This window comes from Pelodiscus sinensis, chromosome 8 (assembly GCF_049634645.1).
Source record: "Pelodiscus sinensis isolate JC-2024 chromosome 8, ASM4963464v1, whole genome shotgun sequence".
Lineage (NCBI taxonomy): Eukaryota > Metazoa > Chordata > Testudines > Trionychidae > Pelodiscus > Pelodiscus sinensis.
In genome coordinates, this window is record NC_134718.1 from 39,569,814 (window position 1) to 39,583,874 (window position 14,061).

At 44.9% G+C, this 14,061-nt stretch overlaps 1 protein-coding gene across 1 annotated transcript; it reads right to left on the minus strand.

Moving 5' to 3' along the window:
* Positions 1-11,432: 11,432 nt before the first annotated feature.
* Positions 11,433-13,094, minus strand: CH25H (cholesterol 25-hydroxylase). Its single transcript, XM_006121446.4, has one exon. The coding sequence runs from the start codon at positions 13,060-13,062 to the stop codon at positions 12,235-12,237; it is 828 nt and encodes a 275-aa protein (XP_006121508.2). The 5' UTR covers positions 13,063-13,094; the 3' UTR covers positions 11,433-12,234.
* Positions 13,095-14,061: the final 967 nt, after the last annotated feature.

The following is a 14,061-nucleotide window of genomic DNA, read 5'->3' on the forward strand; positions in this document are numbered from 1 at the left end:
GCAAGGGGTAACACCTCTGAAGGACATAAGCTTTGTCATTCAGTTGCCAGTGTAGACATAGCCAAGCCTCCTGACAGACAACTGTCCTGTAGCAGCCTGAAAATTGCAGCTTTTCAGAACCCTGTGCACACTCGCTGACAATAACAGAATCACAGGTACCTGAGCCATCATTGGGCCAACTCACGCACGATATTTAGACAAATGTCTTCAGTGTATAGTTCAAGATACTACTATAGTATCCTAGCCAGATAAATCACCTCCTGGGGAGAACTATTTATTTTTGGTGTGTATCTATGATTAATTCATTGGGTCTTCCAAAGGAACATATAGACTCAAAATTACACTACTGTAATATAAGACTTCTTTTACTTACTATATCTATAGTGGAAAGTGGAATATGTCTCCTGGACTTTATTGGGAAGAGGACACAGAAATGGGTACTACTAATGACACATGCAATTCATGGCAGAAGCACAAGAGGCTTATGGTAAGCTGGTAAATAATGTCTGTACCAGTACTGGGAGATGAAAAATGCATTTGACAACAGTTTTAGATACATTTGGTAGTAAAAATTTCACTGTCAGTAGTTTCACAGAGAGCACCAATCAAGTAATAATTTCAGATTAATAATGTTTCAAGGAAGAATACAAAGGAAGAGTTGCACAACAATCCTACCTGCGCTGTTATTGTTACTGTTAGAAGCACAATCAGAAGCTTCTCGTTTCTGGTTGAAAATCAGACAACCTTTACCCTCACCCCAGCACTCTTTTTAAAGCTAAAACTAATACAGAAATGTATATTTGAGATGGACCGTGGCTTTGCTTTGTGCAATATTGAAGAATGCTTAGGTTTTCCATATTCCACTGCTTATGATTACTATGGCAAATCTTTTTCCTTCCATTTTTAAAGATGCTTTTATTTCAGTGTAAGAATGGGAGAATGAAGTCTAATATCAAGTACATTAAGTACACCCCCAACAACTATAAAAGCCCTACATTTTAGTCTTCAAGGACAGTTCAAAACAATGATTCCTTTTCTAAAGTATAAATTTACAGAGTAAGCTCCACAACTAGGCCTGCAGTAAAACAGCTCCCAAAATGGTATTTTGTGTTCATCTGTTCTTTTTTTTAAAGAAGTGTAAATATTTATTTGCATACCTGTTTTATCACTGTTGCTGATTTACAGCTGTGTGAGAGCAGAATCAGTCCCACTCAAGACTGGAGAAATGCTGATTTTGCTCTCACTTTATCTGATTCTGTCTTTTCTATCCCTCATACCCACCCCCGGGTTTGAGCCACACAGCCCTGCCCTGGAGCAGCTGCCCACCTGCCATGCAGCTGTTGCATCAAGGTCCGGGCAGCAGCCTCCCACTACCTCAACCTGTGGTAGCAGCACCCTCCTTGCTCACCGCCCCATACCTCGGTGGCAGCAATCCACACCATGTGGCTGCAAACTCCAGCAGTAGCCCACCCGCCAACAGCTCCAAACCCTGGTGGCAAACACCTGTTTGCTCGCTCACAGCCCCAAACCCCAGCAGCAGCCCCCCAAGACAGCCCCAGCTGCCAGAGTAGCAGATCCCCAGCCCCAACCCCATCTGCCACGTGGCCCCAGCTCTGGGATCAGCCAAGCCACTCATTTTCCAAATCCAGCAGGAAGATGAGGGCTGCTGCGCAACTGTGAAAGAGGTGGGCAGGCTTAGAACCGTTGGTGTGCGGCCGCGCAGGTGCACACCTTAGAGAGAACCCTGCTTAGGAGCCTCTCATTGAAAGTCGGTGGAATTTAGGCCCTTAAGAATATTTTTACATCTAAATTAAGCTGGCAGTTGGCCCCTGAAAGCTGACTCAGGCTGTGAGCTTCCAGGCTAAGGGGCTGTTGAATTGCTGGGTAGACATTTAGGGTCAGGTTGGAACCTTGGCTCTAGGACCCTGTGAGATGAGAAGATCCCGGAGCTCAAGTTGCAACCCAAGCCCAAACATCGACGTTGCAATTAAATAGCCCCTATGAGCCCAAGTCAGCTGGCATAGCCCAGCCATGGATGCAGGGTCATCCTTACCCATATGGAGAATACGCAGCTGCATAAGACATCTGAAAATCTGGGGCACCACTGGGTCTTCATGTCCACCCATCCTCTTCTTTCCATACCTTTTCTGTGATTGTTGCAATCTGGTGAGTCTCCCTGCTGCGGGGATCTAGTTAACTTAAAAGGAAAAAACCCTGCCAGACCTATTAGCAGATGCTGAACCAGTGAAAGAGCCATTCAAGTGGTAATAAAGCCATTTAACAGGTATATACTATCAACTGCTAAATATACTGTTATTCTACAAGAACTTTGTTTAAAATTTGCTCTACAAAATATTTCATTAGTTTGTTACTGAAGATTATAAAATCACATCTCTAAACAATTGCCCCTCTCCCGTCTGGATGCTGTCAGGCATAGGGGCCACAGGGTAGAGTACTGCATAGGGATCCATACAGTCTAAGGCTGGCCCTCCATGGGCATATTCCTGCAGTATAGACACTCCTTATTGTCTAAGCCAGTTTGAGATTTAGGCTTCTAAGGTTTAAGCTCATAAACTCCTAAGTCTAAGACACTTTTTAAAACAGAATTTAGATTGGGGTGGGCAATAATTTTTTCCAGGATGCCACTTAAAATTTTTTTGAAGTAGCCCTAGACCACCCCGGAAGGGGCAGGGCCTAAAAAGGAAGAGGAGGGACCATGACTGGTCTTGGGGGGGGGCCTCTTCCCCCCCCCTTCCCACTAGGCACCCATGCCCTGGAAGAGGCTTGGCATGCTCCTTCACCCCCAGACCAATCAGGGCCTGAGGGGCAGAGGAGGGTGGGAAACCTCCTCCCGCCCTGCGAGAAGCACTTGGCATTTTGAAGGACCGCAGGCTGCTCGCTAGTCCAGGGCAGGGCGAAGGAAGTTTCACGCAGCTCCCCCGCCCCCAGGCCCTGATTGGTCTGGGGGTGGGGGAATGTGCGAAACCTCCTCCACTTTCCCCCCCACCTTGCGAGCAGCACATGGCTCTTCAAAGCGCCACATACTCCTGGCAGAGCTTCACATGCTCCCCTGCAAGTAGGAATAAGGGATCTTGCGGAAAAGGGCTTATTTTCCGCAAGATCCCGTCTAGACTGGCGCTTTTCTCCGGCAAAGCCCCGAGCCAGAAAAAAGCGGGAGCCATATTCATGCAAATGCACGGGGGATATTTAAATCCTCCGCGGAATTTGCAATTCCGACTGGTCTCATTAGCATCCCTTTTCCGGAAGGGGTGCCAATGTAGACACAGCCTTGCAGAGATGTGCCTAAGCAGCAAATTTCAGATTTTGAACTCCTAAAATGCACATCTGTTCAGATCAAGTTTTTGGCCCTCTAAAGAGGAAGAAACAAGTCATTAAATTTGGTACTAGATCAAGTTTAGCACTGTTATAAAGACAAGGAAATTTGCCGTATCCTAAATAACAAATTCTTGGGCTGAATAAGAACACATTAAATGTGTTTCAGGTTGGCTATAAAAATATTAAAAGGCTCTGCTGGCCTTCTATGCCAGAAAGAAACTTCAGTAAAGCTGTATCTCCACAATATAGCTAAACTTAAATAAAAGCACTGTTAACACTATTTGACAGTATAATTCATTTCACTTTACTATACCGGGGAGAGATATAAGTTCATACTTCAATAACCACCATCACCAGAATATGCCACTAGAAATCCTGCAGTGCTACAGTGAAATAGCACAGGAAAGCCAAAAACAATACTTACAGTACAGAAAGGGTTAATTCCCCTCCTAAGAAAGGATAAGAAATTTTTCCTCCTGTATCAACAATAGTAGCAAATACTCCCTTTATCACAATACCACATAGGATTATAAAGTAAATGCTATAGAAATCATGATCCAGCTCTGTAGATCAGCATGTAGATTCATAGAATTCTAGAACTGGAAGGGACCTCGAGAAGTCATTGAGTCCAGTCCCCTGCCCTTACGGCAGGACCCAGCACCATTCTCTAGATCAGTGGTCTCCAACCTTTTTGCACCCAAGTTCACTTGTTAAGTCTCAGAACAGGCAAAGATCTACTGCCCCATCCCTTCCTTGAAGCCCCACCTACATTACATGAGGAAATCTAATGTAAATTAGGTGCGCAGTTCAGAGAGGGCTCAAAAGCTACTCTTAGAGCCCCTGAGATCTACCGGTAGATCGCGATCTACTGGTTGGTGACCACGGCTCTAGACCATCCCTGAGAGATGTCTATCTAACCTGCTCTTAAATATCTCCACTGATGGAGATTCCACAACCTCCCTAGGCAACTTATTCCAGTGTTTAACCACCCTGGCAGGTAGGAAGTTTTTCCTAATGTCCAACCTAACCCTCCCTTGCTGCAGTTTAAGCCCATTGCTTCTTATCCTATCCTCAGAGACCAAGGAGAACTTTCAGAACTCAACAATAGTGCAACCTCCTAATTGGCAGAATTAACAATTCCTTCCAAAGCTGAAAAAAATGGACATATTACTTAACTATTGTTTATGTTTAAACTGTTGTTTACCTATTGATTCATCTAAAGAAGTGGATTGTACACATGAAAGCTCACATTACCATCTACATGTTTTGTTAGTCTTTAAAGTGCTGCTAGACTATTTGTTGTTTTTTTTTAAAGTTTTTCCAGTTAGACTAATTCAGCTACCCCCTGAAGCTATTGTTTATGTATTATTTGTGTTCTGATAGCACCATAAGGGACTTTAGATATGCAGTAGGGTCGGGACCTATTTTAATAGGCACCATACAGATAAACAACACAAAGACTGCCTCCAGTCTAAGATTTAGACAATATACAATAATAGAGCAGGTTGAAAAACATAGAAACAATTTGTGAAAAGCACTGGCCACTGTAAAAACAGCAAACAGGAAACACAATGCCCCAAGTCAGGCAGGCATCAGGCATCCTGCCTTAATGGTGCTGACCATGAGTTAAGGTAAGCCCGAGCCTGAGCCTCAGCCTCAACCCCCTGCCCCAGCCCTGGTCCTTCCCCCCAGACTGAGAGCATCATCTCCTCACTCCAAACCACTCCTCCCCAGTCCCACCCCAAAGCATAATCCCCCAGAATAGAGCCTGTATCCCTTCTTCCACACCAGTCCCAGCCCAGAGCCTGTATCCCCTCCTGCACCTCATCCTCTCATTCCTGTGGGGCCTGAGCCCCTTCCCAAACCTGAAGCCCCCTCTTGAATCCCAAGCCCCGATCTCTGAGACCACACCAGAACCTCATCCCCTCCTACACCCCAAGCCCCTGCCACAACCCACACCCCTCTCCTGTAATCCAAATCCTTCAGCACTACCATGCAAGGCTGGAGGCCCCTCCTGCACCTCAAACTGCTCATCCAGCCCCTCCTCAGAGTCCATGGTCCCCAGCTGGAGTCCTCACTCCTTTCCCCCACCCCAGCTACCGGACCCAGCCTGGAGTCCCCATATAGAGCCAAATGCCCATTTAGAGCTCTGACCCCAGCCCCATGGAGATCAACTCACTGAGGGAGAGGGAATATAGTGAGTGAGGGGCGGGCCCTTATTGAAAGGGCGGGACAGGGTGGGGCCTCACAGAAAGAGCAGGGTTAAGGTGATAGGTTTTGTGCCAATAGGAAGTTGACAACCCCATTCTCTGGGTATGTTTGCAATACAATCAAGAGGTGTGATAACTGCTCCCTAGACACTCCAAAGACAGCTTTGATTAGCTAGATCAAAGCTAACATGAGTGACTGCAGTATAGCTATGAGAACAAGGCAACAGCATGGGCTAATATTCCAACTATATAGACCAGGCCCTGGGCAGACATTGTATGGGGGAGCTTAGTGGGTGACAACCAACCCTGCCTAGGACTAGCTTTGATCTAACTAGCTTCAAGTAGTCTGCAGTGTGCTTAAGGAGCAGCAAGCTTTGGTTGCACTGTAGACCAAAGAGGGAAAAGTCCAAAATCCTGAAGAGTCAGCATGCACTGCAGTCCCACATCTTGGGTGTGTTTAGACTACAGGGTTTTGTCAACAAAAGTGGACTTTTGTCGACAAAACTATACTTGCGTCTACACTGCCGCTGAGTTCTGTCGACATAACATTGACAGAACTCAGCAGTTTTGTGGATGGCTGTAAACCTCATTCTACGAGGAATAACGCCTTTTGTCAACAGAGTTCTGTCGACAGAAGGCGTTATTGCATCTACACTGTCCTTTGCATCTACACTGTCACGTCGACAAAGCGGCTTGCTTTGTCGATGGAACTGGATGCAGTCTAGATGCTCTTTGTCGACAGAAGCTTTGTCAACAGTATCTGTCGACAAAACTTCTGTTGACAAAAGCCTGTTGTCTAGATGTACCCCTTGTCTACTTGTGTAGACCAGGGTCTCAAACTTCCAGCATGCAGGTCACCTCCAACCAGAGCAATTGAGCAATCTAGATCCAGAGTCTCAGTGGGTTAGGGAGGCACCAGTCCAGACTCCCCACAGCAGCAAGACCTGCAGCAATGTTGAGCACACTCAGCAGGCACCACCACAGGGAGCAGGAGGGACCACTGCTGTTGCCCTGCACCAGAGCGCCCTGATAATCCCTGAGGTGGGGGGAAAGAATGGACAGGCTCTCCCCTCAGCACCGGCAGAAACTTCAAGGCTGGATTGCACAACTCTCCAGGCCAGGATGGCCCATGGGCCAGGCGTTTAAGACCCCTGATGTAGACATACTTTGAGTAAGTGACAATGCCTTTGCATAGTGCTGAAGGCAACTTCAGAAATACAGTGTTCTCTTTAGGGGAAGAGAGAGACTTAAAAGCCTGATCACCTGTAGCCATTAAATATTCCATGGCTACATTATCACAATATTATTTTTTGCCAGTGTTCGGAGGGTTGACCTCATCATCCATGATTATCCGATACACTTCAGTTGAAGTAACAATTTGGATTACACAAAATTCCTCCTTTAATTTTAGTGGTATGCATCTTCTTTACTGCTTGGGTTGCACTGCTATGTAATGCTGCCCGGTAGCTGACTGGTTCTTGAGGGGGAGGGAGAGAGTGATTCCTGTTTGGCTCTGTCTAGACTGCTGGCTTCTTTCAGAAGAACCTTTTTTTGCAAGAGATCTTATGAAAAACTTCTTCCGAAAGAGAGCGTCCACACTCAAAAGCGCATCAAAAAATCAATGTGCTTTTTTGAAAGAGAGTGTCCAGACTGATTGGATGCTCTCTTGCATAAAAGGCCACCTAGAGCCACTTCAGGCAGGGCTTTAGGTCACCAGTTGTTTCTGAGTGCTGGTGCCGGAGCCTTGCAGAGACACGCGCTTAAAGGGACCCCCGGACAGCCGTTTCTCTGCTTCTGCTGCATGCTTAATACCTCTTTGAGGGACAGCAAAGCTCTTCTAGTGCCTGCTGTGGTTGCCCTTTTGTTTTTGGATGTCACAGCTTTTTCCTTTGAGACATGGAGGCAGAGCTGCCCCGTTGCATGTGATGGTCCCACGTGGCCATGCTGCAGGTCTGCAGCATTTTGTGCCAGCTGCCTTCCTGGTCCTGACCGAGCTCGACCCCAAGCTCATTCTGGGCACCCTCTCTCTGGGTGCAGGAGCTACACTCTGGCAACTGCAACCCACTGTGGAGAGGCATTTCTGGAGGCTGGACACCAGTTCAGACTGGTGGGACTGGCTGGTCATGAAGCGATAGAATGACCAGCAGTGGCAGCAAAACTTCTGCATGAGGAAGGCCACTTTTTTGGAGGTGTGCCTGGCTCGCCCCTGCTTTCCAGAGACGTGACACCCACCTGCAGCCCACCATCTCCCTGGAGAAGCGAGTCACCATCGCCATCTGGAATTTTGCCACCCTAGACAGCTACCGTTTGGTGGGCAACCAATTTGGCATGGGGAAGTCCACCATCAGGGCCCTCCTCATGGAGGTAGGGCACTCTCAGGATATAGTCCCTGCATGGTGGGGGGGAATCCTGGAAAAGGGGGACCCTCAGGAAAGGGGGCCTTGAGAAGTGTGGCGGTGGGAGGAAGTCCCATTCTCAGGGGGTTGTGCCTTCCTGTCCTCACACAGCCCTGCTGCTGGGGGGGGGGGGGTTCCTCATAGGGAGTGGCTTCTGGGGTGTTTGGGGGAGGGGAGGAAAAGGGGATGGGCACCTCCCCAGGGTTCAGGCACTCCCTCTCTCGTTTTCTGTATTGTGTGTTTGTTTGTCTCCTTCTGCAGGTGGTGAGGGCCATCAATTCCATCCTGCTGTGGAGGATTATCTGCCTGGGAAACCTGGACCCAATCATGGCCACCCTGGGGTTCTCAAACTGTGCTGGAGCCCTAGGCTATGTCTAGACTGCATCCCTCTGTCGACAGAGAGATGTAGATTAGGCACATCAAAATTGCTAATGAAGCAGGGATTTAACTATCCCACACCTCATTAGCATAAACATGGCCACCACTTTTTTTCTAAACAGAGTTTTTTCGAAAAAAATGGCAGTCTAGACGTGAATCTGTCAAAAATAAAGCCTTTTTTGACAGATCCTGTATTCCTCAAAAAATGAGGTTTACAGGATCTGTCGAAAAAGGCTTTATTTTTGACAGAACCGTGTCTAGACTGCTGGTTGTTGTTTTTTTTAAAACTCCGTTTTGGAAAAAAAGCAGTGGCCATGTTTATGCTAATGAGGGATATTTAAATCCCTACTTCATTAGCAATTTCAATGTGCCTAATCTACATCTCTCTGTTGACAGAGGGATGAAGTCTAGACACACCCATAGATGGAACCCACATCCCCATCCAAGCAAAGTCTTGGCCAAACACCCCCACACTTGCAGCTCATTAATAACGTTGCAAAATTTCTACTCCTGAAAACCAAACACGCCTATCCCTGAAGGCCCTGCCTCCTGCCCCAACAGGATTTCCATGCCCCTCCATCACTTACTCTCCACCCTTGCCCCCATCACTCACTTCTCCATCCCCTGGGACCTGAAGAGCTTGGCTAGCAGGAGCTGACGTGAATCCTGCCTATCTGCCCAACGAGGGCACAGAAAGGATCAATCCCCAGAGCAAGGAGCTAGAGTGGGGAAATCTGGTCACTCCCAAGATGGCACTTACATCTACTTTGCAGCCTGATTCAAGAGCCAGACTGTTCTCTCCATCAGCTGGGAGCGGGGGCTGGGAAGGTCAACAGCTGCTAAACAGAGCCACTCCTCCAGGCTGCTCTTCCTGCTTGTCCCTCTCCCTCGCTCACTTCTGAGACCAGCACTGCAAGTAACCAGACTTTTAGACTCCAGTCAAGTATGCTAACCAGATGCTGCCAAGTTCCCTTTTTGACCAGATGTTCCGGTCTGGACACTTGGCAATGCTAACTTAGTAGAGAGGTGCCCAAAATACAGCACTTTCAGTAGCAGAGACCATGCTCTATTCTAGCATTAACTCAGTATCAACTCAAAGAGAGCACTTACTGAATGATCAGTTTCGTTTCATATAGCATCTGTTCATGGACTTCTGTTTTTTATTTTTAAACAGAGATACTCTCCACACATTGGCTTGACATGGAAATTGGACAACATCACAGCATCACATATCCAGTATAATAGCAAATGCCCACTGAAACCACTGTTAATCATCATCAGAAGTTAAGAATTTGGCCATCTGAAGACAGTGGAAATTTTTCCTGAGTTTAAGAGTACAGCTTTGAGTCTTGACTTGCTTCAAAGCTGGTACAGGCAGTCCCCAGGTTACATGGATCCAACTTACATCGGATCCCTACTTACAAACAGGGTGAGGCAACCTCGTACTAGCTGCTTCCCCCCAGCAGACCAGGGAGACGCGAAGCTAGCGCCCCTCCCCCCCCCCAGCAGACCAGCGAGACGCGGAGCGGCTTTTCTCAGCAGACACCTCAGCTTGAGAATAAAGGACTGAGGGAAGTGAGGTGTGGGAGAATAAAACTGAGCTCTGGAGAAATGTTTGGCTAGAGTTTCCCCTACAATATGTACCAGTTCCGACTTACATACAAATTCAACTTAAGAACAAACCTACAGTCCCTATCTTATACGTAACCCGGGGACTGCCTGTATATTGGTTAAAGAGAAATCGGAGTTTGTAATTTGCCTCCCATTTGCCATAAAAGAGAATCTTTCCTTTCCTTGCATTGCAGCCAAAAATATTTAAGATTAATATAATCAAGCAGATTAGATGAGCCTTTATTTCTGCTTAGTGGAAGCATCAGCTGGTTATATTCTTTTAAATACATCTAAGTTGCCGTAGTCCTCTTTTAAAAATAAAATGTGATTTTATGTAATTAACATATTTTCAGAGTAAACAAAATTGTAGTGTTTCACAGATTTTTGTATGGAGATATTTCATTAGCAAAACAGACATCCTAAGCAGCTAAGAATGTTGTATGGCTTTCCCTCAAACTCAACCCCCTCACCCTGGTGCTAAACAGAGCCACTGCTCTGTGTGGCTGCTACCTTTACCATACAACCTGACAGTCTCCAAGAGAAACAAGGGCCTTTATTCTGGGATACTCAGCCTCTTAACAGTCTGTGCAATTCTTCTAAGGAAAATTAAATACAAGTGCATTTGGGGATGGTGCAATACGTATATAATTGTCATCCAACCCATAGACTCAGACTTTCACTTGTGTCTGTGTATGGTTTACTAGAAATCCAAGGCAGGAGCTTTTCAGGATTTTCAGTCAGAGGACGCATACTGTGTTACTTCACTAAGGCTACATTTACACTGCAGTCTACACTATCCCGAAATAGCTATTCCACATTTTTTGAGTGCACCCGCTATTTAAAAATATAACAGATCCCTATTCCAACGTCCCTGTAAACATCATTCTATGAGGAGTAAGGGATGTTTCGGGATAGCGGTTTATTTCAAAATAAGTGCTGTGTAGACAATGCCAAATTTTGAAATAAGCTATTTTGAAATAAGCTATGCAATGTGCGTAGCTCAAATTGTGTAGCTTATTGCGAGCTACGGGTGCAGTGTAGACACACCCTTATAGAACTCCCAGTGAAGTTACTTTGCTAAAAGAGGAACACGGGACCTATCCTTAGGCTTGTATCTTTACATTCTTCTATAAGCCTTTTATTTCTGAAGTACCCTGGCAATGTTATTGATAATTATGCTATTAGTAGCCTTAAACTTGTTGTTTTTCAACCAATGCCCTCCAAGATTCATGAAAATCAATTTTTTTTAAACTTAAATTTTGTGGAAATTCCAGCCAGATTCCTAGTCAGTTTTGCAAGTCAATAATAAATTAGTTGGTTGGAGGAGTGCTAAAGGAATGATGAAGGAGTCTGTCTATTCTCTCTTATACCATAATGTAGTGCAAATTATTTCAAATTTGTGCAGACAGAAACAGAGGCTAGGTCTATACTACAGTCCTTTGTTGAAATAATTTGTGTTGCTTTTTCCAATCGCTTTTCCGGAAGAGTTTTATCCACCATTTGGCCCTGTCTAGATTGTCCTCTTTTGGCAAAGCCCTTATCCATCATAGAGCAAGGGATATAGAGTTCCCCAAAGAGCACGTTTGCTCTTCCGCTTTTTTTGCGGAAGAGCAAACGTGTTCCTTGGATGTGGCAGTTTTTCCGGGAAACCCCGCAGTGTAGACATAGCCAGAGAGACAACATGGGTGAGGTAATATATTTTCTGAAGTTTCCATTGGTGAGAGACATGTTTCCAAGCTCTTCAATAGGACCATAGTCCAATAAATTATATTAACCTCACCCTCTCTTGTCTTTCTAACAACAATACTGCATGTAGACAGAAATGTACATTGTGGGAGAATTGAGGACCAAATATAAGGAAACAAAACATAGTTTTAAACAAATATAAATGTTTATTTCCCATTCAAAAATTAAAAATATATTCAGGTATGAAATATAAAGATCCAATTTTTTTGCAAAGAAACACAGAACCAGATTATACAAGTAGTGCCATCCAGCAGCAATTTTTTTTAAATAACATGTACGCACATTAAGAATTCTAAGAAAATCTGTTCATTGTTTCTATTCATTTCACAAGTCATCTTATAACAGCAAGAAAATATTTGTCTCTCTATGTTGAAAACACAGTAACACAATATGCTTTATAAAAGCTGGCATATTCAAAGGAAAGAAGGCAGAGAGAATCTCTTAGTGTTTTCCTTGTAATGTATCATTGTTTCTAAACAAGTAGAAATAGACATTGCATATGCAATTCCATAAATATATATACACACACATATGCTAGGTAACAGACAAATTCCTTGTTACTGTTGTGACCGTGTAGGAGCAAGTGTTCCAAAGAGTCTGTCCCAGTGGGTGAAGTAAGGTGCATAATTACATTTGAACTTCAGGTGATGGAGATCATGATGCGGAGCTCCTCCATACAAACCAAATGGCACCAGTCTGTTTGTTGACCACGGAAGTTCATAGCCTGAATGATCCTCCACTGACAGCCAGATATTAACAAGGAAGAAAATAGTTTCTGTCAAAGGATGGCACTTCAGCAACTTTGGATTTATGGCAGCAAAAAATCCCAGCGAAAGTAACTCCCAAACACTTGAGTACTGTGTGCTAAGAGCAAATGTAGATACATGCTTGTGATGAACCTTGTGAAAAGTCTTGTAGAGCCAAGGCACTTTATGATGAAGCAAATGCCACAGAAAATACTGGAAGTCAAAGAGAAGCAGGCAAACAGATACATCCAGCAGGACTTTCGGAAGCTCTGGAGCCATTACTGGAAATTCCACTGGTCTCCAGTACCAATGAACAATTGTCACTGGGAAGATAAAGACAACGTGGTGATAGACACATTGAATCATACAAGGTATCATCATTCCCAGAGTTGGATAAACCATAGGCTGGATTTTGTATTTTCTCAAGGCTGGTACTTTAGTGCTTAGGCAGTCCAGTGCAATGTAAGGAAAACAGAAAGTCATGTAAGCTGTAAACGAAAACAGCACTGGAAAGTAAGGTGATGTGATGAATGGCTCCTTTGATTTGACAAAGTCCCAGAAGGGCTGCAGAGTGACTTGGTCCAGCTGTTTATCCATTCTGTCACTTAGCAGCACTCTGCTCTGCACGCTGCCGTTCATGCTGATGCTGTCTGAGGCTGCTGCTGAATGTGCTGCTTTTGTTAGGCGTTACCCCTCCCATTTAATGACATCACACACTACGTTGTCACAGGAACTCCAGGAGGAAATCTCTCTCCATCTAGAGCACTACAGCGTCAGAGTGGGCAGATTAGCCCACCCACAAGGCAGAGACTAATTCTGTAAATTGATTTATAGTGACAGGTCAAGAAAATCATTAATATCATTCCAAACCCCTTTCACTATAAGATATGAATGGTAACTAGAAATAAACCAAGAATAGTGATAGAAATGTAGCCGTGTTACTCTGGTGTAGCTGAAACAAAATACAGGACTATGTAGCACTTTAAAGACTAAGAAGATGGTTTATTAGGTGATGAGCTTTCGTGGGCCAGATCCACTTCCTCAGGTCAAATAGGAAGTGGGTCTGGCCCACGAAAGCTCATCACCTAATAAACCATCTTGTTACTCTTTAAAGTGCTACATAGTCCTGTTTTTTGTTTCAGAAATAAACCAGTGTGATATCCCTGAACATGAGAGACAGGAGAAAAGGTTGCAGCAGGATTTTCTGTGCCACTTCGCCCCATACATTTTAGAGAACTGTCATTTTACCTTTTAGTAAATCAAAGCAGTGACAGCTCTGCCTCAATGCTGAGGAATGAACCATACCATCAAAGAATTACATTTTTCTATGATTCCTATTAAAGATTTACTTGAACCTAAATCCCAGATATGACCCCCCTCCCCCCAAAAAAAACTCTTTTGAGGGGAGAAGGGGAGAAATCGGTCCACATACATTTTGCAAAAACCCCTATAAAGGACAGAGTTCCCTGACTCTGATCTCTGTAAACAGACCTTACACATTCTCCTGCCAAGCACAACACCATGTTTGTGTTTATTTACCATATGTTATACAAGTGGTTGTACCACTCCACATAAGGCTTTTACTTTCTGCCCAGACACAGGGCTCAGTTTTCCTGGTTTCCCTCCAGCCTTCTCTCC

Excerpts from the sequence above, each read along its gene's own strand:
- CH25H (XM_006121446.4), bottom strand. The coding sequence starts at position 13,062 with ATGAACGGCAGCGTGCAGAGCAGAGTGCTGCTAAGTGACAGAATGGAT.